General features: G+C 44.9%; 1 protein-coding gene across 1 annotated transcript in view; it reads right to left on the bottom strand.

The window, feature by feature from the left end:
• ELP5 (elongator acetyltransferase complex subunit 5) overlaps positions 1 to 24,447 on the bottom strand; it is a 176,369-nt gene that overhangs the window by 86,399 nt on the left and 65,523 nt on the right. Inside the window, exon 4 of the mRNA XM_069645816.1 lies at positions 7,535 to 7,767. Coding sequence (XP_069501917.1) covers positions 7,535 to 7,767 — 233 coding nt within the window. The remainder of the gene's footprint in view (positions 1 to 7,534; positions 7,768 to 24,447) is intronic.

Here is a 24,447-nt window from a genome sequence, read left to right as displayed (position 1 = left end):
GGCTCAAGATATTCTACAGATGGTTACCAAGTTCCAAGATGCCCAACGTCTCCCAGCCTTCGACTTTTTGAGGTTGTTAGGCCTCATGGCATCCTGCATTTTCCTAGTGCCAGAGGCTCGCCTGAGAATGAGATCCCTCCAGTGGGCACTGAGGACTCAGTGGTCACAATTCTCAGGGAGAATGACAGATCTTCTTCTTCAGGTTCCCGACAGGGTGGCTCGAGACCTTCAGTGGTGGGCCTGTCAGGAGAACATTCTGAAAGGAGAACAGTTTTGGCAACCCTGGCCAGAGATAACAGTAGTTACGGATGCCTCACTCACGGGGTGGGGAGCCCACACCAACGACTTGACCATCAGCGGTCGTTGGTCTCCATCGGAGTCCAGACTACATATCAACCTGTTAGAGCTGAGAGCCATCAGACTTGCGCTGAAGGCGTTCCTGCCAGCTGTACAAGGGAAAAACGTCCTGATAATGACGGACAACACAGTGGCCATGCATTACCTCAACAAAAGAGGAGGCGTAGGATCACTACCCCTGTGCAGAGAGGCGATGCAGCTCTGGTTTTGGGCAATCCAAGAAGGAATCTCTCTATCGGCAGTTCACCTAGCCGGAGAGAAGAACTTGACAGCGGACGCTCTGAGCAGGCAGAGCACAGTCTCCCACGAGTGGGAACTAGCTCAGGAAGTCCTTCAAGAGATCTTCGCCCTTTGGGGAACCCCTCAGGTGGATCTGTTCGCCACCAGCGTCAACAGGAAATGCGATCTGTTCTGCTCAAGGGAATTTCCCCAGAGAGGAGCTCTGGGAGACGCGTTCATAGTGGACTGGGAGTTTCCGCTTCTGTACGCGTTCCCACCGGTCCCTGTCATTCCCCAAATGATCAGGAGGTTGAGAAGATTCCGGAGAACCATGATCCTAATTGCCCCAGATTGGGCCAGGAGAACGTGGTACCCAGACCTTCTAGACTTGTCCATCTGCCCTCCAATTCGACTTCCACTCAGAAAGAACCTACTCTCACAGAAGGGAGGTCAGGTTCTCCTTCCAGACATCAAAACCCTCAACCTTCACGCTTGGCTTCTGAAAGGTTGAGGTACAAGGATTGGGACCTCCCTGATGATGTTATGGAGGTGTTGCTTTCGGCAAGGAGGCCAGCAACAAAGTCTTTATACCGCTGCCGTTGGAACAGATTTTGCAGCTGGTGTAGAGAACAGAATATCAACCCTTTTTCATGTGGTACACCAATGGTTTTGTCCTTCCCTTTATATTTGGCGAATTCAGGCCTTCAAGTTGGCACCATTAAGCGCTATCTCGCAGCGCTATCCATCTTTAAGCGCACTGTGGAAGAACCATCCTATTTCAAGTTACCCTTGGTAATACAGTTTCTAAAGGGGTTAACCAATGTTTATCCCCCAAGACCATTTCAAGTTCCACTATGGGATTTAAACTTAGTACTAACTTTCCTGATGGGCACACCTTTCGAACCACTCCATTCCTGTTCGCTAAGGTTCGTTACCCTTAAAACTGTTTTATTAATAGCACTTACATCTGCTAGAAGGGTGAGCGAATTACAAGCTCTTTCTTGTAAACCCCCTCACACAATATTTCACAAAGACAAAGTTGTCCTGCAAGTGAAGCCTAATTTCCTCCCAAAGGTGGTTTCTGAATTCCATATCACTCAGAAGATTACCCTACCATCTTTCTATCCTCCTCCTCATCCGGGGAAAGAGGAAGAGAGGTTACACAGGCTAGACCCTAGAAGGGCTTTAAGTTTTTACATCAGTAGACTAGCCAGGATAAGACAGGCAGACCAGCTGTTTGTAGGTTACACAGGTCACAAGCTGGGGTTACCAATAACTAAGCAGACCATTTCCAGATGGATCATTCTAGCCATTCTGGAATGTTATAAACTGGCAGGGAAAGAGCCCCCTCAAAACCTTAGGGCTCATTCGACCAGAGGTATTGCAGCTTCATCGGCTCTCAAAAGAGGCGTGCCGGTTAAAGACATCTGTGCGGCCGCTACATGGTCGTCTGTCCATACCTTTACACGATTTTACAATTTGGATTCCTCCTCCAGTCAAGAGACTAGGTTTGGAAGGGCTGTACTGCATTCTATTCATCAATAGAAGACAGTGTGAAGTCAGTACTCCCTCCTCCAATAATAGAATACTGCTATGGGAGCCTATCTAAGATGAGGAATACCTCGGAGGACACAATCCCTTCGAAGAACAAGTTACTTCTTACCTTGTAACGTTCTTTCGACGGGATGTTCCTCCGACGTATTCCTCATCGACCCTCCCATCCATCCCCGCAGTTCTACTTCCCTTGTTGTTGCAGCTTACGCTCCTTCAGGGTGATTAGTCTAGTCCAGAAAGTATTATTGTGGGCTACAAAACGGAACTGAGCAACGGACGCTGCGCGCGGCCTTTATAGGCAGGATGACGTCGACGTCGATACGGCGGCTGTCGAGGGACATCGACTCGGAGGACGTCGACGCGCAGCGCCCTCTAGAGAAAAATTTTCCGAGGCCAGCAGAGCTGGAAGGAGATATATCTAAGATGAGGAATACGTCGGAGGAACATCCCGTCGAAAGAATGTTACAAGGTAAGAAGTAACTTGTTCTTCCTGTAAAGAGACGATTCCCTTCCATACTGGAAATAACCTTTTCGATGAGGACATTGGGGGGAGGGGGATGCGGGTGGGCATCCCTGAAGGCCCTTTCACATAGGCTCTCCCATATAATGCATAAAAAGGGACAAAATGTATGTAAACAATACATTTCCTCAAAACGAGAGTTTAAATGCACAAAAATCGTTTCTGAAATACTGCCACACTGCCAGTGGTAATCCATTAAATCCACTAACGTTACCACTGATAAAGTGGTATTCCCATATTTGGGCAGATATTTTCGGTAGCTATCAGTGGTGATGGTAATTGCTCCTGGCGAGAATCCGGCTTAAAAAATCTGGTGAACCAGTAACGTGGCCCTAAATGTAGATGAAGGGCTGTTCAATCTTTTAGGGATCTGCTACAGTAAAAGCTTTCTTATCCGGAACCTCATTAACTGTAAGGATCTTAACCGGCACAATCAATCACCGGTAATTGTAAAGGTTTTGGTTAAGAAAATCCAGGATAACAGTTTTGGAGCTGGATCGGAGGCCAGATTACCAAGCTTCCTGGCCTAGTTGCTTTGTGATCTGGATCAGACATTAGGTTAACCTGCATCTCTGAATATCTGGGACCATTGCGTTCCCAATGACGCCAAGCGATCAAGCTTTCACTGTATCTCGTTGAGGTGTCTTTAATATTCTTTGCATAGAGTTACACTAAGTATGTATGAAGTATATAGATTCTTAATCATGGGTGCGAAACCTGGACATATTAAGTTTGTGGGTGTACGCTGACCATATGAATATACTGACTACTGGAAGGCATTATGTTACGAGTCATTCAACATGAAGCAGTCTTTACCTACCAGAGGGCGACATTTTCTCACTATTACCAGTGTAGAATATTATATAACACATTTATGTCCCCGTCCCGAATGTGCATTTGTTTGGAGATAAACCATTGCATCTGCGCGGAGCAGGACATTTGCCAGCGATCGAGTCGGCGAGCCGCCAGGGAGCAGGGACATTTCGGCGCGGGAAGACCACGAAGTGCACTATAAACATTATGAGCATGCACCTGTAACATGTGTGAGTTACAGGTGCAGGTTCATAAATAAACGAGCAGGCGCCCCGACAGCGACTGGACTTTTGGACAATATGTTATTCCACCTCAACACTTAATTCTCTTGTAAGGGCAATACAGTGTCCCGCTGTTGGTTTCAGGAACCAAGATCCCAAGCTTGACAGATTTGTATTTATTGAGGACAATGTGCTTCAACCATACACATTTTCAAAGTCTTACACATTAGACTGGACAATCCTGTGTGCTAGTTCCTCACAAATAATTTTGGCGCAGTGTACACTAGGAAAATACCTCTCTAGAAGCTTGCGCAAACTCACTACTGAAAACCTCCTTCCTCACCTCCTAGTTCCGGCCCTCCAGGCTCCCTTCCCGAATCATCCTAACCTCTTCGCAAACACCTTTAAGCAAGTCATTACTTGCGCTGTAGACACCATAGCACCGCTCGCTCTCAAGAAAGCAAAAAATCTAAGCACTCTAATGCCTGGTTTACCCAAGAACTTATAGAACTACGGTCCTCTAAAAGGCACCTGCTAGCGTCCTGGAGAAAAAACCCCAACGAAACAACCAAAACAGCTTTCAAAAACTGTTCTAGACAGTACAAAATAGCCATCACTCAGGCTAAAGCTGCTTCCTTCAACACTAGGATCAATAATGCCAAATCTGGGACCAAAGAGATCTTTGCAATCTTCAGGGAACTTGAGACTCCTACCACCCCTCCTTCAACCATCATTAAGGATGAGTATTGGTGTAACACTCTTCAAACCGCCATGCTAGACCAGCTTGACACGCTGCACGCCAAAAAGCCTTACTATCCATATTAGAAATACAGCCCCCTTCCCCTCCACCTGCCGCAGGCGAGGAGCTACCCATCTTTGACTTCTCTGACCTGACTGAAGCAGAAGTGTTAGACCTTATCAAATCCATTAAGCCCTCCAACTGTAAAGGGGATGCCTGCCCTGCACACATTAAAGAATGCGCCCACTCCTTGGCTTTCTTAATCACCGCCTTCATTAATTTATCCTTCCGCTCAGCTTGGGTACCTACCGCCTTAAAGGAGGCCTGGGTCCGCCCACTCCTAAAGAAAGCGTCCCTTGATCCAATGGCTCCAGGGAACTACAGACCAATCACTACAGTCCCCTTCTTGCTAAAGATCCTTGATAAAGCAGCCTACCTGCAAGTTCAAAAATTCCTGGAAGAAAACCAACTCCTAGGGCTGCGCCAATCGGGCTTCAGGCCTTGTCATGGCACAGAAACTGCTCTACTGGATCTCAAAAACCAAATCGACGACCTAAGAGACACCGGCAGGCCGGCCCTCCTCCTCTTGCAAGACCTGTCGGCCGCATTCGATTTGGTAGATCACAAGACCCTATGTCATCACCTGTCCTCCACTGCCAATTTCTCCCCGAAAGCTTGCAAATTGATATCATCCTTCCTCAAAGAGAGAGTTATGAAAGTGTTCTCCGAGTCCTCGAATGCTGCCCCCAGTCCCATCAAATGCGGTGTCCCTCAAGGGTCCTGCATATCACCAACTCTTTAAAACCTCTCCACAAGGCCACTGTTCCGACTCCTTGACACCATGGGCATCGCATACACCAACTATGCCGATGACACACAGGTACTCATCCCTCTGACTGGTGACTACCATGCAGACACAAATACTCTCAATCGCATCTACTCCACCATCCAGGCCTGGGTGGCTGAAAACTGGCTATGCCTAAATAGCGAGAAAACAGAACTCTTGCTAATTGGATCCACAGCCACACTCAGTAAACTATGTGCGCAGTACAATGCATTTTCAATAGAGAACATCCCCATTACCGTGTCCAAAGCCATCAAGACTCTAGGCGTATACCTGGAACCTAGCATGACCATGGACAGACAGGTGAATGCCGTTGCTTCCTCAGCTGCATACCACTCCAAACTAATCAATTCAGTAAGGCCATTCTTGACAACTGCATCACCATTGCAAGGGCCATTATAGGATTGAGGCTAGATTACTGTAACGTACTCTATGCTGGCACATCCCAAAAGAACCTGTCTAAACTTCAAGTTGCTCAGAACAACGCCTTGAGGGCCGCAACTGGTACAGATCGCAGAGAGCATATCTCTGGGGTAAGAAGGCAGGTCCATTGGTTGCCCGTCAAAGAAAGGATCCTCTTCAAAACACTGGCCATAGCACACAAATGCATCCATGGATTGGCACCTACATACTTAGCTCAGAGGATTACCAAATAAACACCCTCCAGACCGTCTAGGTCAGCGTATGCCAATCGCCTCATTGTTCCTCATACACGAAGAGTTAGAGCTGGTGGCTCTAGTTTCACTACCTTGGCTGCAACTCACTGGAACACCCTCCCTTCCCAACTTAGGATGATCGAATCACACACAACCTTCCGTAAAGCCTTGAAGACTGAGCTTTTTGCCTAAGCTCATCCCCCAGCGCCCAGTTTATCACTGTCTCTGCCTACTGCACCCAAATTGTAACCCTATGTAATCGATGTAACTCTTATTTATTGTACTGGGCCGCTATCTTGTAACCCTTAAGCAAGCCTGCATACATACATATCCTTCCCAGCGCCTCTATGCCCATTGGTTGCAGCGTGCTATATAAATACTAAAATAAAATAAATAATGATGGAACAAAACAGTGGGCAGGGGCAAATAAAGTACAAGACATGTCCTCAGACAGCTAGGTAGTGATAGTTACACGTAGCATACAGTAAGTGCAATAATGTATAGAGGGTGGGCTTGAAGTTGACCAATGCTGATCGAGAGGGTGGGTGCGCCAAATAATTGAGTAAGCATCGTGTTTTTATGTTTGGGAAGGGCGTTCCGAACAGGTAAGGAGGGAGCAGGAGCGAGTGGGAGGCTGCACAGGACAGGCATTACTGGTCCCTTAGCAGCATACATACTGATCCTGTTTTTTTATACAAATGCATAGGAAAGAGAAGTAGTCCCATCATACACCTGTGTGTGACGCTGAATGTTAGCAGAAGCCTTGGCATGGATAGAGTCCTTTGCTTTGCAGATCAAGAGCCTGTGATTTCAAACACGATTTCACAGCAAACTCAGAAAGCATACACTCCTAACCCCAAATCTGCACCGTCCGAGTGATGCTGGCCATAGTGCATGCAACGGCTAAATTCATTTTATTTTCTTATTAGTTTTACAGCTTATTTTAACTACTTAAATAGGCTAATGGGTGCTTTGGATTTTGATTAGTCTTCTATAGCCATACTGCAAAGACCTTATTTAACCCCTTGATGTATCAAAAGTATTAATATATTTCTACAACACTCAAGACCTGTTTTGCAGCTTTACTGTGCTGTGAAAACGGATGCCATGGACAAGGCTATACTTATTCAAAGAAGTGTTTCATAATGGCAAAACCCCATTGGAAAACGTTCTGTGAATCAGGGCCCAAGATTCACCGCGGGCCGGTTTGGGCGTTTTTTCCCCCATTTTGTTCGGTACAAGGGTGTTTGGACGTGGCTGAAATGTTGGCCATGTCCAAGCGTCCCTCGCGCCAAATCGACGGCGCCAGAAACGCTTCTGCCTGTTCTGCACCAAAATGGGTATGCCAAAACGGCCACCGCGCGGTTGCGTCAAACCCGCCCACAGGGAAACGGCGGCGCCAAAACGGGGTGTACCGGCAGGTCGCCAATTGTATGCACAATAAAGTAACTTTGTAGAATTCTTGACTAAAAAGAAGCATTTCTTTTACTGGCTTCCGCATTAAGAGATGAATAAGTAACTTTTCAATGTCTGTGTGAGCTTTTAACCAGTGACAACGGGTACAATTATATGCACATTTTCTGATGTCAAACGAAAGCGAAACATACTGACCCTTGCCGGTGACTGCTCTCGTTAAGTGATGCAAAGTCTGCAGGACGGCGGTCACTGGGCTGTGGAGGAGAATCCAGCTCAGAGAGTCTATGATCACTGACGCTGCGCCCCCATCCGTTCCCGGGGAGCCGAGCACTCGGGCCAGGATCTGTTGGAGTGTGAAAGACTCTGCCGTCAGCTCTGCCTCATTGTTCCAACCCAGGGGGTCGTGGTAGCCATCGTGGTACTTCACTCTGGGAGGAAAAAACACAGAAGAGGTCAAAGAAATCTGAAACGACCGTTTCCTTGGAACATGCTAGAGGGGTGGGTCTCTTCTTGCTGAGTCTTTTATACAGACTAAACATAAGCATTAACATACACTGGCAAGGCAAACCTATTGTCTGTCCTATTTCAAGTTCTGCTTTAAATGCCCCATCTGTGCTACTATGTGCCTGACACCGTCTCTCACCATATGGTAAGGTATATACCATAAGGCCGCGAGGATAGCTCGGGGGCAATGCGGTAGTCGAAGCAAGACAACGCAAGCAACACAGGTTCGAATCCCGATCCCGCGCTTAGAAACTGCTCCCTGGTATTAAGCGCGTTATAAAAGAACAATTATAAAAATGATAAGTGCAGGTCCTTCTCTCATGCCATGTGCGGCCTGAAGTGCCACAATAACACTGTTCAGGACTTTTTCTTTGTGCAACTTTCCTCCATTGACTTCACTGGAGACCCCCAGCAGACCTGCTTTTTGTCTGGAGCCTTGTTGATTTGTGTGGGTAAGCAGGCCCTTTTTTCCACACTTACACAATTCCCTCATTTTGTTTGGGATGCATTGGTTAGTGCCTATGGCTACCAGGTTTTCACCTTTATATCATAGTATAGCATAAGCCACATTCAGTAGTGTGTGACAGGGATACACTGTGCCCCTTTCATTTTTCTTCAAGTAACATACCAGTTACCTTTGTGATATGAATTTAAGAGGCAGGTGACAGTGAAACTGTATTTGATCTGTTTCCAGGTGCACGGCCACGTACCTTCATGTTTTACTGCGATAATGCAATTTTGAAAAAATTACTTTTTTGAATGAGTAGTTGCATACTCAGCCCCACAGTACTACTAAACCAGGGGTTTGGAACCTTTGGCTCTCCAGATGTTTTGGTCCACAACTCTCATCATCCGGAGCCAGCACAGTCAATGGCGAGGAATCATAGGAGGCGTAGTCCAAACATGTATCGAGTCTCGCAGGTTGCAGACCCCAGTACTAAACCTACAGTGTTACCACTCATAAAGGGGAGGCAGGCAGACACAGCCTAACAGGTGTACCTCCTTTGCCGTTTAGCAGAGGACAGGCTATACTCTTCAGGAGCTGTGTGACCTGGTACAGAAGCAACGCAAACAACAATAGTACGGGGCACCAACCAAAATAAAATAATGTCCCAACGATGCTCTATTAAAATAGATTCTTTAAGTAAACTAACAAAAATGCAGACTATGCTACTGGCCCACCCCTGTACGGGAAAACGAAGAGAAAGCAGGCATGGGTATTCAGGAAAATATTTAAAACATGTATTGGTTGGTTCTTTCAAAAAGGTAGAGATGGGAGACAAAGGATCCTTTAAGGCTGACCATGGGGACAAGGCCACTTCAAATAACTTTGGTTCTTGTCTTTCACGATTCAACAGTGTCTGCAGCGCTGAAGTCTTGCCAGCCTCTGATGTGGAGAAGCATGGGATGGCCTTCGGCCACAAGCATGTTAAAATGGCTCAACACAGCATCAGGGTACTGCAGCAGCAATGGATTGGAGCTGAAAGAGGCTGCTAACCAGGGAAAGCTAGAAGACTTGGCGGGTCTTATAAGCAGAGAAATTGTCGCTTCGGCATCGAGCGAAAGGTGGAAAAGTAGAGAAATCGAGCGTAGAAGTGAAAGATAACTCCCACAGTTCACTTGCAGCAGCCTGGAAGGTGTTGAAGGTGCCAAAACCAGCATCAAGGCGGTTCTGAGATGACGGGAGAGACAGAGGTCGCTTCCTTGGTTTCTGTGGTTGCTGGGAGACCTAGACCAGGGTCCCAAGTGCAAGATACGTCCTTTCTTCTGCCCTTTCCAACCAGGAAGGTTTGTAGAGAGCACTTGCAGGGATCTGTAACCTACAGTGAGTAGGTTCCTGGGTACCCGTGTCTCAGTTGCAGTATCCCTCAACTTGTCATCCCAAAATAGCCCCTTGGATGAACAGGGAGAACAGATTTCTTCTTCCATGAATCTCCTGGTGTTTCCTGCTCTGGCAGAGGACTTTGGAGTAGACTGTGCTCCCAATCAGTTTCCAGTGAATCCTTTGTCAGGCAGTGTCCAAATATGAATTAACTAGGGGGAGGGTACCACCGTATAAAGACAAAATGCCAGACGATTGGTCCATAAAAAGCATGTTGTGGGCCCACTCCTGGTTGCTATAGCACAGAGTTTTCCAACTCCAGGCCCTGTGGGCTGGAATCCGGTCAGGTTTTCAGCCTGCCCCTCATTCATGTTCATGGGAAGAGAATTTGTGTACATTTAGAATCATTCTATGCAAATGTATTAAATTCGCATGAACATTAATGAGGGATAGCCTGAAAACACTTTGGGATTCTGGGCTTGAAACTCTGATATAACAAGTATTCTTTGCCTGCTGATGCCATACCCAGAGTGCCTCGTCGTCAGAAAGTGCAGAGGGGAACAGCAAGTTTGAAAGCCCTAGTGAAATCCAAGGTGTTAAGGTCCCTCTGTGGACTGAAGCTTCCTTCCTCTGCCTACATCAAAAAGTCTCCAGTAAACAACGCCCTAGCGCGAGGTGATCACTGTAATGAAAGGATGGTCTTTGGAGCACAGGTTCCCAAGGGACTGTTTTTGTTCCCTAAAGCAAGGTGACAACCCTAATCGGGGGATCACCGAGAGGGCTTTCTGGGCTGGAGAATACATGGTTGTTGTGGGTACACCCAGCCCAGGCAGCTTAATATAAACCAGGCCCTGTTACGAATGAGTCACTAAAAGACATCAAATGTAGCTTGTGACTCTATAATTGTGTAATTTCAGTAGCTCACATGTCAAACCGATGCATAGCTTATGTTTAGATATTAATATGCCATCTGGCTTCTGGGGTATATCATTTTGATATGTTAACGGTTAAAAACTGACACTTCTGCCTGTTCCAGTAGCTGTGTGTAGGAATGCACACGTGACCTTTAAACATGCACGGTTGCTACTCAGTGGAAGCTTCTGGGGATGTTAGTAGACTGCCACAGCAAGGTACATGGTTGCATTATGCTTTTGCCAGGCGGCATACTGAAAGTGGGAGCAGATTAGCAAATCCCGCCTTTAGAACTGGAATTAGCAGCATCATTTATTATTTTATTTATACGAAAAAAGCTCAGGCTCCCCCTCCTTTGGCATTCTGTCAAAATGTGTCCATGACAATTTGTTTGTGGTTGTCTCGCGAAAACTAGGTATTGTGAGATTTTTTAAAGGTCAGTTGGCCTTCCTCTGTGTGGAGTCACCGGTGCATTGTGTTCCATAAGTTAGTTGCCAAGGGTGCGAGCAAAGATCTTGGTGTTGCCTACGTCGGAGCAGAGTCCGCTCCTATATGTCCAGTGCTCCAGATAAGATTTTGAGGCGGGAGTATTTTACACATGATTTTTCAAATTAGAAAGTAAATGCAATTTCAAGAGAGTAAAAATGAGTTTTCTCCTCTGCAAGAGTAAAACGTATCCAACACATACACCCAATGCATACGTAAAATCAGACCCATAGACCAAAAGCGTTGTAGATCAAAGTTGTCTGGCTTATGCGGAGCCCTTCACTCCACATGCAAACGGCACATCCCAGCTGGGCACATAGTAACATCACATCACTCCACTTGATAATGGCATATATCCTCCCTGAACATGCTAGCTACACATCTCCTCTTCACACATACTAACGAGTATGCCGCGTACTCTGTGCGCATGGTAAAAGCACATCTCCTTTCAGCATTTTCAGAGATGTGCTGTTAGCATTTGAAGAGCGAATTTGTATCATTTGCATGTGTAAATTGCACCTTTACACCGTGCGCATGCTAACAGCACATCTCTATGCATATGCTAATGGCAGAAATTGTTTTCACGTATTGATAGAACACGTTCTGTTTAGCAAGCCTGATATTTGCACACGTTGACAGGACATATTTCTACCCATAGTGACCTCAAATCTCTTCTCTGCTCATGCTATTGGCACATCTCTTCTCGTCTGCTGTTGGTGCATCTTCTCTGCGCACATACTAGTGGGACAACTCTCTGTACATGCGTGCTAACTGCACGCATGTGCACAGAGGAGATGTGCATGCTAACTAAATGCCTTCTACGCACATGCTAATGGGACGTATTCTCTCAGCACATGCAAATCCTGTGCGGCAACGGGATGTGCAGTTAGCATGTGCAAACTCCACATCTTGTCTATGCACATGCTAACGGCACATCTCGGCTCTGCATGCTAATTGCCTTTCTGTTCCATGGCACGTGCAAATGACACATCTTTAATAAGTACGTACTATGGGGACATTTCTTCTCTGTGAGTGCTAACGTAGCATATCCTCTGCCTATGCTAGAACAGCACATCTGCTCTCTGCCACTCTTAACGGCAGGGCACCCTTCTGCACAGGCTAAAACGTTGCATCCAAAGAAAGGGTGGAAAGCTACTGGGCAGGAGGGCGGCCTGCACTTCCCAAGTTCCAATTACGTGACACAGCCTTGATGGGTGTGGCGCAGAGGGAAGACCACAGAGGAGTCGCTTTTTTCTTACAAGAAATGCAATAATGAAGAATGACCGTTCACACAAGTTATTATCAGTGCTGGAAATGGACAAAATGTACTGGGGCCAAATGTACCCGATTTTCCCCTCCCCTTTCCTTATTCAGCCTGACTCGAACATGTCCTCGCCTCCCCCACCACAATTGCAAACAATGCTCCCCTGGCATTCTGCTCTGTTTTGCTGTAATAAATCAAGTACCATTCGAAATGGGATAATAACCGTTACCACAGTGCTTAAAAGCTGAAGGAATTTGGTTAAAAGCGCTATGTAAGAACACATACTCCCTTTCAACCTTTTATTGGTAAGCCTCCGTACACATGCAGCAGCATATCTCCTCTCTGCACATGCTAACTGAGCATCTCTTTTTTGCATGCGCCAGCGGCACATGGCCTCCCTGCATGTGCTATTGGCAAATATATTCAGTTCAGGCTAATGGAACCGTTCATCCCTGCATGGGGTAATGGTCCATCCCTAGTGGTATAGCCCAACAGCAAGCTCTCATCTTACTACAGCCAGGATAACTTTATAAATTATACATTACAGAGCAGGTTTGCAACAGGCAGCAAGTAAAGGAATAATTGGAGATGTGTTGGCTCCCGCCCCTTTATTTCAGCACTTTGAGGGGAGAGGTGGGGGTGGCTGGTGGTTTGTGAGAGTAAGCTGACCTACCTGACCTCTCTCCCATGCAGGGGCACAACAAAACCTACATTTCGGGGGGCAGGAGGGGGAATTAAGACGTGATGGGAGGGGCCACTTCAGAAAATAGGCAGGGCAAACTTGGAGGAGGCTCTGCCCCCACTGTTCTACCCACCTCCTTCTATGGTCTGGTGTAGGGAACAACTACTGAATAGTATATTTTAAAACACAATATACAGAAAGGTGATGGAAGACTTTCTTGAAAGTAACAGCTTTAATATTTTACTGCGTTTGTTCAAGTAAATTTTTCTGAGCACACACAGTAAAACCTTAACACCACCAGTTTGGGGGAAAGACTTCCCTCACCTCCCTGCCTATCAAAATGCAAGTGCGCACATCCACGGGTGCACCTAGGCTAAAATGTAGGCTGGGGCTATCCCTTCAAATTTTGGGAGAGGCACTAACTTCAGAGACTGTGGAGGAATGGCAAACTTACTTGTGTAGGGGCATCGAACTTCATTACTCATTGTAATAAGAATATTCTAGTGCAGCTTCAATGTTACAATCAGTTAACTGCTCTCTCCTTTGAGTTTGAAACACACACTTCTTGCAGAACCTGAAGGTCCTAGAAAGTGTGAAAATGGTAGATGGTGTGCAATGAAAGACTCAATATCATAGCATAATAGGCATTGCAGAGTGTGGGGCAGTACTCTGGACGGCCCAAGCACCTTGTTTGTTTGTTTTATTACTTGTATTGTGCTCCAGACCTGTAGGTATCAGGGCGCATAGCATAAGATTACTCACAGCTTAGTTACAACATAGGAGGTACACATACATAATGCCAATTGGTTACACGCAGACACATTATATTCATAAAGGATATATACATACATAGCTTGCTCAATACAGGCCAGAGCAGTCCTGGTTCATACAAGGGCAGTATAAAGTGCAGGACACAATCAGTGCAGTGACTGGTGGTTAGCTATATACAGGTGAGCCAGTTAGTCTAGTGAATGTTAGACAGGCCTAGAAGTCAGCATCTTTAAGCCAGTTTATTATGCTCCAACGGAAATTTTGGTAGGTTTGATCTACTCTTAGTGGGGATGGTAAAGAGTTCCACAATTGGGCGGCCTTAACCTGGAAGCTACTACCTCCGACTCTGGATAGCTTAAATCTAGGGAACAAGAGGTAGTTCGTATTAGAGGGTCTAGTTGTTCTTGTTGCGGGCTTCAAGATGAATCTATCAGACAGATAACAGTGTGCTGCGTTATTCAGGCATTTATAGGTGAGGGAGGCAACTTTTAGTTTAATTTTATCATAGGTTGAAAGCCAATTGTTAGCTCTTTTTGTCTCATAGATATGTTCTCTCTTTGCAATTCCTAATTCTGCTCTAAGAGCATTGGTTTGTGGGAATTGGATTTTCTTAATGGTTTGTTTGTTGGCCCCTATATACAGAGCATTACAATAGTCGAGCTTTGATAAGCTGAGAGCTCTGGCAATGGTAATGCAACTAGACTGCGACAGGAAAGCTTTGCCTGCTCTAATCAGTTTGCACGTGTATGCCGTAGCCGAGGCCATGGCCTTAACCCGTTTGTTGAAGGAGAGAGTAGAATTCAGGTATAAACCCAGGGTTTTTACTTCCTTGGCGACAGTAATAATACTATGCTGAAGGCTGAATATTTGGGAGTCAATTTTTGGAGGGTCGATGGCGTCCCCAGGATGATCTCGGTCTTGTCATCATTCAGACATAGACCATGGGAGGCCATCCATGCCTGAATGACGAGATATACCCTGTTTACCAAGGTCAAATCCTTGTCATAATCACCAGTAAGAGGTAGGAGGATCTGAGTATCATCTGCATAATTAGATGATCCAGATCATCGAAAAGGGGCTTAGTAAAGATATTGTAAAGGGTAGGCGAGACACAGGATCCCTGGGGCACTCCACATGTGATGGGGTTGGCCGCTGATATAGGTGAGAAGACTCTCATGGTCCGATTACTTAGAAAAAATTGTATCCACGCTATGGCTTCTGTTGAGAAGTGTGCCGCAGAATCCAGGTGACTACATAGGACCCGGTGGTCGACCAGGTCAAAGGCGGCCGATAATTCCAGGAGTAAGAGAAGGGCTGATTCCCCTTTATCCCAGAGTTCGTCAATCTGGGACTTTAGGTCTATTAGCGCTGTTTCGGTCTCATGTTGGGGTCGAAAGCCTGATTGCCTAGTTCCAAGTAGAGATTTAGATTCCAGGTGTTTTTGTATTTGGGAGTATGCCATTTTATTTAAGACTTTCAGAAGAAAAGGCACTCTGGTGATTGGTTGGTAGTTAGTGGGTATCAATGGGTCTAGAGTCTGCTTTTTCAATAACTGCAGCACCCATGATTCCTTAAGGTTAGATGGGATAGTATTAGATGAAAATGTCGAGTTGATGAATTTCGTGTTAAAGGGGCCAGGTCTCTGGCTGCATCCTTTATCAGTTGAGCAGGGCATTGGAGGGTTTGAGTGAAAGTATGATCTTTTCCGTTTCTTTTATGGTGACTTTAGAAAACTTAAAACGGGAATGATTGGCAGTGTTATTGGATGGCTCTGGGGTAATTCTGGTAGGCTTAGTGCCAGTTAGTGAGGCTTTTTTCTTGGCAATTTTTACTTGTAGAGTTGTAACTTTGTTAGCTAGTGCTTGCTGTATGTTGGAACACCAGAGTTTTTCCTTGATATAGTTGTCAGGCACTGGGATGGGGACTTCTAACTCTTTGAGGATGACAAAGAGTTCCTTCATGCTTGAATTGGCTTGAGAAATTCTGGTGTTGTATGTTTCGCGTTTAGCTAGGAGTATTTTGTTTTTGTATAAGGCTGTGATGTTGCTGAGATTAGTCTTGTTTTCCTCAGATGGTTGTGATCTCCAGGATGTCTCACATTTCCTTTTTTAGTACGTAATGTTTTTAGGTATGGAGTATACCAGGAATTGAGATGGGCTTTGGGTTTGCTTTGTCTTAGTTTAAGTGGCGCTAGGAATGGGTGGAGCTGGTGGTACAGGCACGAAGATGGGTCTTCATTGGCTGGGAGCAACAGGGGAAAAATGTAATGTTGGTTCTACCACAGTACGCTATACTATAATCTCTGGTGCACTGACTGGCTGGTGACACTATGTCTGCCTGTCAAATCCAGTGTTACAACAATGAGGGCGGGCCAGTGCAGCAATAATGTAATTCTATGCAGCAGTAGTGGAGCCACTAGCAGAGGAGCACCAGTATACACCAATGTGTCCCTATACTTATTTAAACTGTCCTTTTGTAAGGGTGTAAACTTAGAAGCACTCCAATTTTTGCAATTCAAGTTAAAGTGAGATTACATTATTTGCACAGCATGACACACTTACGCTTAACAGCGAAGCTGGGATTTTAACCCGCTCTTTCAATTTGGGCATTGCCACGTTCTTACTTTGAACAAAACCTTTAGTTTTGGGTGTCAATACCTACAATAATACTGTCCTATAGAGTTTACTTGCATAGTAAAGCATCATAACATGTAAATCCTTATAGCAGCATCTTGTGCCAAAATAATATCACTGTACCTTTATTTTCAACTTCCTGCATGGAAAACTAGAAGATGCAAAAGGTAAAACATCCTGGATTTACCCACTTTATTTTCCGCGATTTAAAACCCCCCCAAAAAATAAGTTGTGCCATAAACTCACTTAGGTTTGGCGATTCATCACAAACTTCCAGCGTGTTGTTATGTATGGTTATTAAAGAATATTTAACTAAGGACATCAAATCAAACTTTACTTTTTAGCATGTCAAGCTATTAGACGTTATAGGTATGAGCACATTTTAAAAGGGTGCATGCTTTATTGTGTTGCTCACTTAGCTGTCACATGCATTAGAAAGGCTATGCTGCTGACAAAAGAAACGCTACAGTGCCATATACAGGTGTAAAGTATGTTTTTATAATGAATAAATCAAAGCGTACACAGGCTGCAGTAGAAAATAAAATCATCCGTATTTGCCATAATTACATGCGTAAAAGGGCACAATACGCACGTTATCTGGAGGGCTGTATAAGTCTATAAATTCCTATTTTTTATGGGATAATTCATTTCTTGTTTTTATGGAGTAGAAGTATTCGTGGTCTAGTAAGATATGCTGCAGGTGTTTGGCAATTAGCTAATGAAGATGAGATGGTAGGGAAGGAACACGGGTTCTTGAGATCAGTTTCGGGCTCGTTACGTTCAATTACAATTATAGCATTTTGAATTAGATGTGAGGCCATTGTTTTTGAGTATTCAACAAGCCCCGATTCTTTTAAGAATATCAATTTAGGGAAATAAAAAAGGGTTCTAACAAGACTTAATCAAAGACATTTTAAAGTTAACAAATGGCCTTCAGAGTAGATGTTTATTGTATGTAAGAGCATCGATATAAGACGTACGTGCCGAAATGTATTTGATGACCACTTCTGAGTGGGAACAAATAAAAATAAATATCAACTCTGCAAGCCTGTTTACCTTTAATGCCTGAGGAATATGCAGGCTGAAACAAATCTGCAGGCCTATGCAGGCTGAAACCGCACGTAGGCTGGTAGCAAGGCTTAGAATCCACATATTACCATTAGGAGTCGGTATGGCGAGCTGGGGTAGCTCTAATGGATCCAACTGCTCTTATGATAACCTCTGCAGAGTTACTAATATGCATGTCCTTTTATTTGTTATAATTCAGTGTGGCTAAAGTTCTTAATTCTGTTGTTTAACAATGTTGGGTTTTACCCAGTGTCAGGTTGCCTATATGTACATTATGATGGTGAATTACAATAGTATGTTGGTGTCTTGAGACATTTGTGTTGGCAGCTATAAGGATAAGAAACAAAATAATATTATGTGTGGTTTTATCATGCAATATCATTCTCTGAACTAAACTTATGTACGAATGATTGGCTCACTCGTGTGTAATCATGCAGGGAATCCTTGAGTAATTTGCAAAACACATGAGTGTACCTTTCCCTGGAGCTCAGCAGTTGCATTTTTGTCCCATATATTCACCAAATATATGAAGAACTCCGTTATTAAATCTGCTTTTGCATCTATTTTTATTCATCAAAATATTTCACCCAGTAAGACAGAGAGAAAAATAAGTATGACTCAATTAAATTGAAAACATGCATTCTATGACCTTCTATTACTGTGTTAAATTTCTATATGTTCATAATTCCACAGGATGATGAACAGCAGCCTCAAGCCCCAGAAGAAGGGGGTGGCAATATGTACATTGGTGAGTAAGGAGGAAAATGGGAGAAATGATGGAGCATTAGGGCTCGGTGGTGGATGCATTGATAGCAAGAGTGTTGCATTGCACAGGGATGGAGAAAACTTGCCACAAGCTAATTTAATAACAGTTCATGAGATGTTCAAAAATAATACAAGAGCAACTGGATCCAGCATAATGCCATCATGTGTCCTGCATATCAGTTAATTAAACAACTAGTTCTGCAGAGGGTCTACCACTTCACTCTTTAAGGAGGGCCAATGTCTCTGTCGCAGTGTGTTCACCGATGACTAGAGGGACTGGCGTTGGCACCCCAGGTCTTTAGGGGCATCTGCAGGTTCCCCTTTGGGTGTCGAGCCCTTTTTCAGTGAGCTAGTGCTACCATAGCATTCCTTTCATGGCAAGTTGAGAAGGCTCTAAATGGAGCTTTTCACTTCACATCAGGCAGCATTGTCAAATAAACCCATTGGGATTGTGAATTGCATTCCTCTGCACGCATGAAATATTCCATCCAAAGATCACCAAAATGAATATGATCTCTACAGCGCTTTATTAGAGACAGATTTCACATTTTAATGGTCCAACAACAACCTACAGGGTAACCGATCATAATCTGGTCATTTGAAAGCACACATTCAGCTGTCTCTAAATCACTAATATTATTTAGCAACGAGCTGCATTCAACACCAATGGCTCCACAGCACTTTTCTAATACATATTTGACAATACCCACCTGCTGACGCCTCTCTCTTTAAGCATGTTTTATTTACACTTAGATTTGAGAGACAGAGAAGACAAAGTTGAGAAATAAAATAATATATTAAATCTCAGAGTTAGCCGAGTCAAATTCAGACACTTCTGTACTCCATTAGCGAGACATAAGTCGACATAAGGCACGTCATGTGGATCAGCTAAATTCTAGAAACAAAGTGGTCTTCAAAAACTTACTTTTTGTAAATCTGAAGGCTAGGATAAAAGAAAGGATAGCATTTCCTGTTCTGTCGTGGGACACCAATGATTACAAGGCATGAATGTGGAACGGGTAAGAACATGGCCAAAGCACTGGCACCTCCATCTGAGAATGCCATCCTCCCCTCTTCTTACTCATAGCGTTCATTGGAGGCTACAATAGCCAGGGTCATCTAGAAATGGATCCTCCAAATAAGAGCCGTAGCAAACAAACAACGCTCTTTACAAATACAAACCCGTCGATTGCAGAATCCTAAATCCTCATTTGGTGTCAACGAAATATTCCACTTTCTTGCAATCAAATACCGAATTACATGAAGACAGTTCTAGAACAGCCACTAAAAATGTAATTTTCAAATATGAGTGATCCCATGAAGTGGGTCATCACAAAAGCACCCTGCTGCCATGACAACTGCCTACCTCTTTCGATTTCAAGTTGACAAGTGAAATCAATAAGGACATTAAAGACCAGAAAAGGGGCATCAAGGAGGAATGCCAAAAGAAGCTTCAGGCAAATGCAAACTGCCAGACCACGCTTGGGCCTATACATATGAACACATACCGGTAAAGACTTATGAACTTTACCTACCATCATAGCTAAATCAAAATTATCAGAGAGAAAGATAGAGATGTACAACATCGGCTGGAAACTGCAAAGTAGGTGTTTCTTTGCTGGTGCCTGCGCCACTAAAAACAGAAGAACTAGTAAGAATCATCTGTCCATCACAAACCTCTTTGAAATGTGTGCATAGCCAGCAAACAGTGTGCAATGAATCCAGTGGAGTCATCACAGATGCCCTGCTGGGAATCTCCTCCCATGTTGCCAGGGGAAGGCAGCTGCTACCTGATCCTGACCCTATGGGCGGCTTTATGATGAAGGATCACATGGGATGGGAGAACCACTGGGGAGATATTTGTTGTGACTTCACTGGATGAAAAACAGTATTCCCAGTTTTCCCACGAGGAAGACTCTCTGACACCCAGCACCATTATGGCCTATGGTCATCTAACGGTTCCTCTTAATAAAGAAATCAAGAAACACTTTCTTTACCACATGTTAGTCTGACCCCCACCTTTAGCCCAAACACCCACAACTCATGCATATCACATTATGCTTCTAACATACCTTACTGTAAAAGTCCTGAGAAAAACTATTTGAGAGTTAAAAGCCCAATGGCATTCATGGACTCCCAACTCCCATAATCACTCAGGTACTAATACGAGGAGAAGGAGGATGAGGAGAAGGAGGAGGAGGAGGAGGAAGAGGATGAGGAAAGAGTGAGTGCAAAGAAAGTGTTGCTCGAAATACAACATTTAAGGCTAGTTGTTTTTCAAAGCCTACCTTGTGCTGGACATTTAAAGAGGGTGGCCGCACTAACAAGGTGAGGAGTGCAGGAGAGGATCTTAGACACCAGGCGGAGGTTTGTAAATGCAAGACACACCGAGAAGGTTACCTGGACAGACCGAGGGACACTGCAGAAGAGCAGGAAAAGCTGTGGAGACACAAGGAGCTGCGCAGAAGCTCCTTGGTGTCAGGTCGCTCGTGGAAGCAGCTTTCGTCAGTCCTGATTGAGAGAGCTACTCAGAGGGTGGAAAGCCAATGAAGCAGCTGTTCACAAAGGCGCAGGCAGAGTTGGAGATGCTGGAAGAGACCAATGAGGATACCCACAGCGTTGGGGACCACAAGGTGTTCCGACAAGCGCGCCAGCACACTCTTGATAAATATGAGATTGTTAACAATGAAAAGAGCATAACAGGAATATTTGTATGCAGTCAAGACAAAGTATAGACCCAACACCCAATAAGAAGAATGTGTGTATGCAGACAAGACACAGTGCCAAGAAAAACGCCAAGCCAATACAGGTTCATGAGATGCCAGTGTGGGGGAGAAGTTAGAGCACATGCTACCATGGGCAAATATACCACATACCTCACGGTATGGGCCATTTTTGTATAACCAAAGAACTGTGAATCTATTAAGTGACGTCCTGGCAGGCAAGTACACCAGGCATTGAAACGATATAAAGATTCCTGGCAGGAGAGTATACGAGGGAATCTGAAAGGAATTATAAAAGAAATCCTGGCAGGCGAGTATACCAGGTGGATGAGATTGAGAGAAGATTCCCAGCAGGAGAGTACACCAGGCAATCTACAGAGTTAAAGGAAACCTTACAGAAAGATTGTTGCAAAACTGTGATTTTAACAAGAACTTTGCAAGTCCTGTGAAGGAACAAAGGAGCTGTTAATCACAGTGGAACATTTGCCATCCTATTTAAGAAATCAGGAGAAGAGAACCAACCCTCTGCATCCAAGAATCTCTACCTTAGAGAAAGGGTTTATGTTGAAGTCATTATTGCATTTTGGGTTTAGAACACTTTTGCCAACATCAAGAAAGAAGATATTTCCTTGCACCTTTTGTTGTTTTGTTTTAGTGCGAAGGTCAGGCTAGGACGTTCTGGATACAAGCACAGCTTTTCAGTTACTGACTTCCTGACATAGGGCCTCATTACGACCCAGGCGGTAAGTTACCGCCTGGGTCGTACCTTTACCACCATGGCGTAAACTACGTTTACGCCATGGTGGTTGGCGGACTTACTGCCCCATTCCGAGGTTGGCGGGGCGGTAAGTCCCCAATCCCCATTTACCCTTCCCCATTCCCATTTTTGCCCCATAGGGCATAATGGGAGTGGGGAAGGCGTTAATTACGCCACGGTAAATTACGGTGGCGTAATTAACATCAAGGTCCCTTAGCGCCATGGATTTTAACACCTGCTAAAAGCAGGTGTTAAAACCTCCATGGCGCTAAGGGACCTCGGAATCAGGCGGTAAGTCGTAATGAGGCCCATAGACTGATCCTTAGTTTGGATTTTTGGGTAGGGAAATTCCCTCTTAGAATAGGGGCAGTTAGACATTTTTTCCAATCCATTTTTGTTTCAATTAATGTCTTTGCTTGAAAATATGTCTACCTTGTGTTCGGCTCTCATTACTGACTCCTCACAAGTGGTACTGTAGTTTTCAAAGGGAGAGGAAATCCATAGGTGATGTTTCCTCTAAATGTATACTCTTGTATTGGTTCGGTATGCTTAATTTAAAAAGATACATTTTTTAGAAGAATTGTGCAAGGGATGGTCATTTTTGTAATTCCTTTTGGAAAATCAAACAATTAACTTGCAGGTTTGCAGTTTTAATAATATAGCTGAATTATGTTTTTTAATAATACTGAAGAAAACCTTTGTGTAAGAGGCAAACATCTGCATGCTGTGTCAGGCCTTGCTAGGGAAAACGTTTCATAGGAATTTTTATATGCATGTAAGGGTGCTATACAGTGAACATTTAGCTAGACAGCAATGGAGCATTGTCAATAATTGGGGGAGGGATTACAGTGAGAGAAAGAAACAGATCAGTGGAAGTGTCATCAGAGGGTCAATGGGTGAAAAATGGTTTCATATGTGATGTGCGTGGATACGTTATTCCAAAGACTGCATGCACAGGATGCAAATGCCACTTTGGTTCTTTCCTTCTTCCATCGCTTAGATTGCAGTATAGTGATGTTGGGACTCTGGTGCTGCGGAGGGCTCCAGAAAAGATGACGTTGTCAGCCAGGTGGCATGGAACTTTGGTTTATCATGGCATAATATGTAGTTCAGGCTATTCTGAAGGAGATGCAGCTTTGGGGGTGGATTGCCAGTGGTAACCAGTTTAGCTGTCTGAGGGTTAGGGTGCTGTGGTCATATTTCTTCAGTCCTGTTAAGTAGACAGGCTGTGGCATGCTGAAAATCTTTCAGTAGGGCAAAGTTGAGTCTCTGGCAAGTTGAATGTTTTCCCCATCTAAAAATAAAATGGGCCGAGGCAGAGCGATGGTTATGCAATCTTTTATGGGAACGAAGGGCTAAACAGAGAGAGCTCTGAGCAGACAGTCTGTGTTTTCTTCATTATGTGGATCTTAAAGGATAGCTCACAGTCGATGATGAAGCACAGGGACTTGGTGCTGGATCTATGCACATGAGAAATGCCATCAGGTTTAATTTCTGCCAACCATTTCTGGAATTAGCTTTCTGGGTACAGCCCCTAGGGAGAATTCAGTCTGTCTTCATAGGATTCAGTTCCAGGTAGCTGCTGGAAATGTGTGCATGAATGAGAAGGTGAAATGTAGAGTATGTATTCATATTTTGTTCTATAAAAAGCATGACTGCCATTTCTGACATTTGGGTCAGGGTCATGATCCTGTTGGGGGAGGGAGGATGGACTCTACCTGGGACAAGAGGGTCATACAGACAAAAGCCAAAATCAACACTGCTTTAGATATGGAAAGTAAGAGTTGGGAGGGCTCCAGTTCCCCAACTGCCCACTCTTCTAAACCCTCCCAGTACCTTTTCTGGGCACAACTCTTTTCCGTTTCAGAACTGCAGTGGCCAGAATCCCCCTGGGAGCAACTCGGACTGGAGCAGGGAGCACAGAATCAAACAAAACCAGGGAATTAACTGTGAACCATCTTGCCAAACATGCATGAGAAAGCCAGCAGCCACCCTGACCTTCCCAGAGATACCCCAGGCAAATGAGATCCTGCAGATGCGGAATTGGGAGTGAGGAGATGTTATGCCGCTCGTTGGTCATATCCCACAGACGGGCACCCATAGGTCTACCGTTCCTTCCCCCTCTGGTTCCGGTCCACCTCCACCCTCTACCCACATATTGTCATGATGCCTACCCCTGGGGACCCAGACCAAGTCCAGCAACCCCGGAAGCAGGCATCAAGTTATCCCAAGCAAGCCCAACAACCCCTGCTAGGGGCTATTTGGGTCCAGTCCTGGCGCCTATGGTGCCAGGCTCATAGATTAAAACTTACCTGATGCAGACCATGCTGCAAACTTACCTGATGCAGACCATGCTGCAAGAGCTCCAAGCTAAAAGAGGCTTGGAAGGGACTACTTTACTTAGGGACTATTTTTTACTTGGGCGGGGCTGGGGAGGAATACTTACCTGGGACTACTTTGGAGGCTATTTAAACCACGTCCGAAGAGCAGCACACGCTTCGCGTTATTCTGCATCCAGCAGCGTAACGCTCACCGTGCCTGCAAGTCTGCATCCGGCCTTCTGCACGCCCGCCTCGAGTTTGGAGCGCCTAGAAAAAGGGTGAAAGAAGGAGAAAAGGTTACAACAAGAGTAATACCTTTGATCCTTACCTGAATTCCCGATCCATCGCGCCTTGAAGCTGGAAGAAAGAAGCTATTTATGCGCGTCGCCTCGTCTGCTGC

The sequence above is a fragment of the Ambystoma mexicanum genome, chromosome 1p (genome assembly GCF_040938575.1).
Source record: "Ambystoma mexicanum isolate Mex_15411 chromosome 1p, UKY_AmexF1_1, whole genome shotgun sequence".
In the NCBI taxonomy this organism is placed as follows: domain Eukaryota; kingdom Metazoa; phylum Chordata; class Amphibia; order Caudata; family Ambystomatidae; genus Ambystoma; species Ambystoma mexicanum.
Note: the sequence above shows the minus strand (reverse complement) of the source record. Positions and strands in the feature narration are given on the sequence as shown.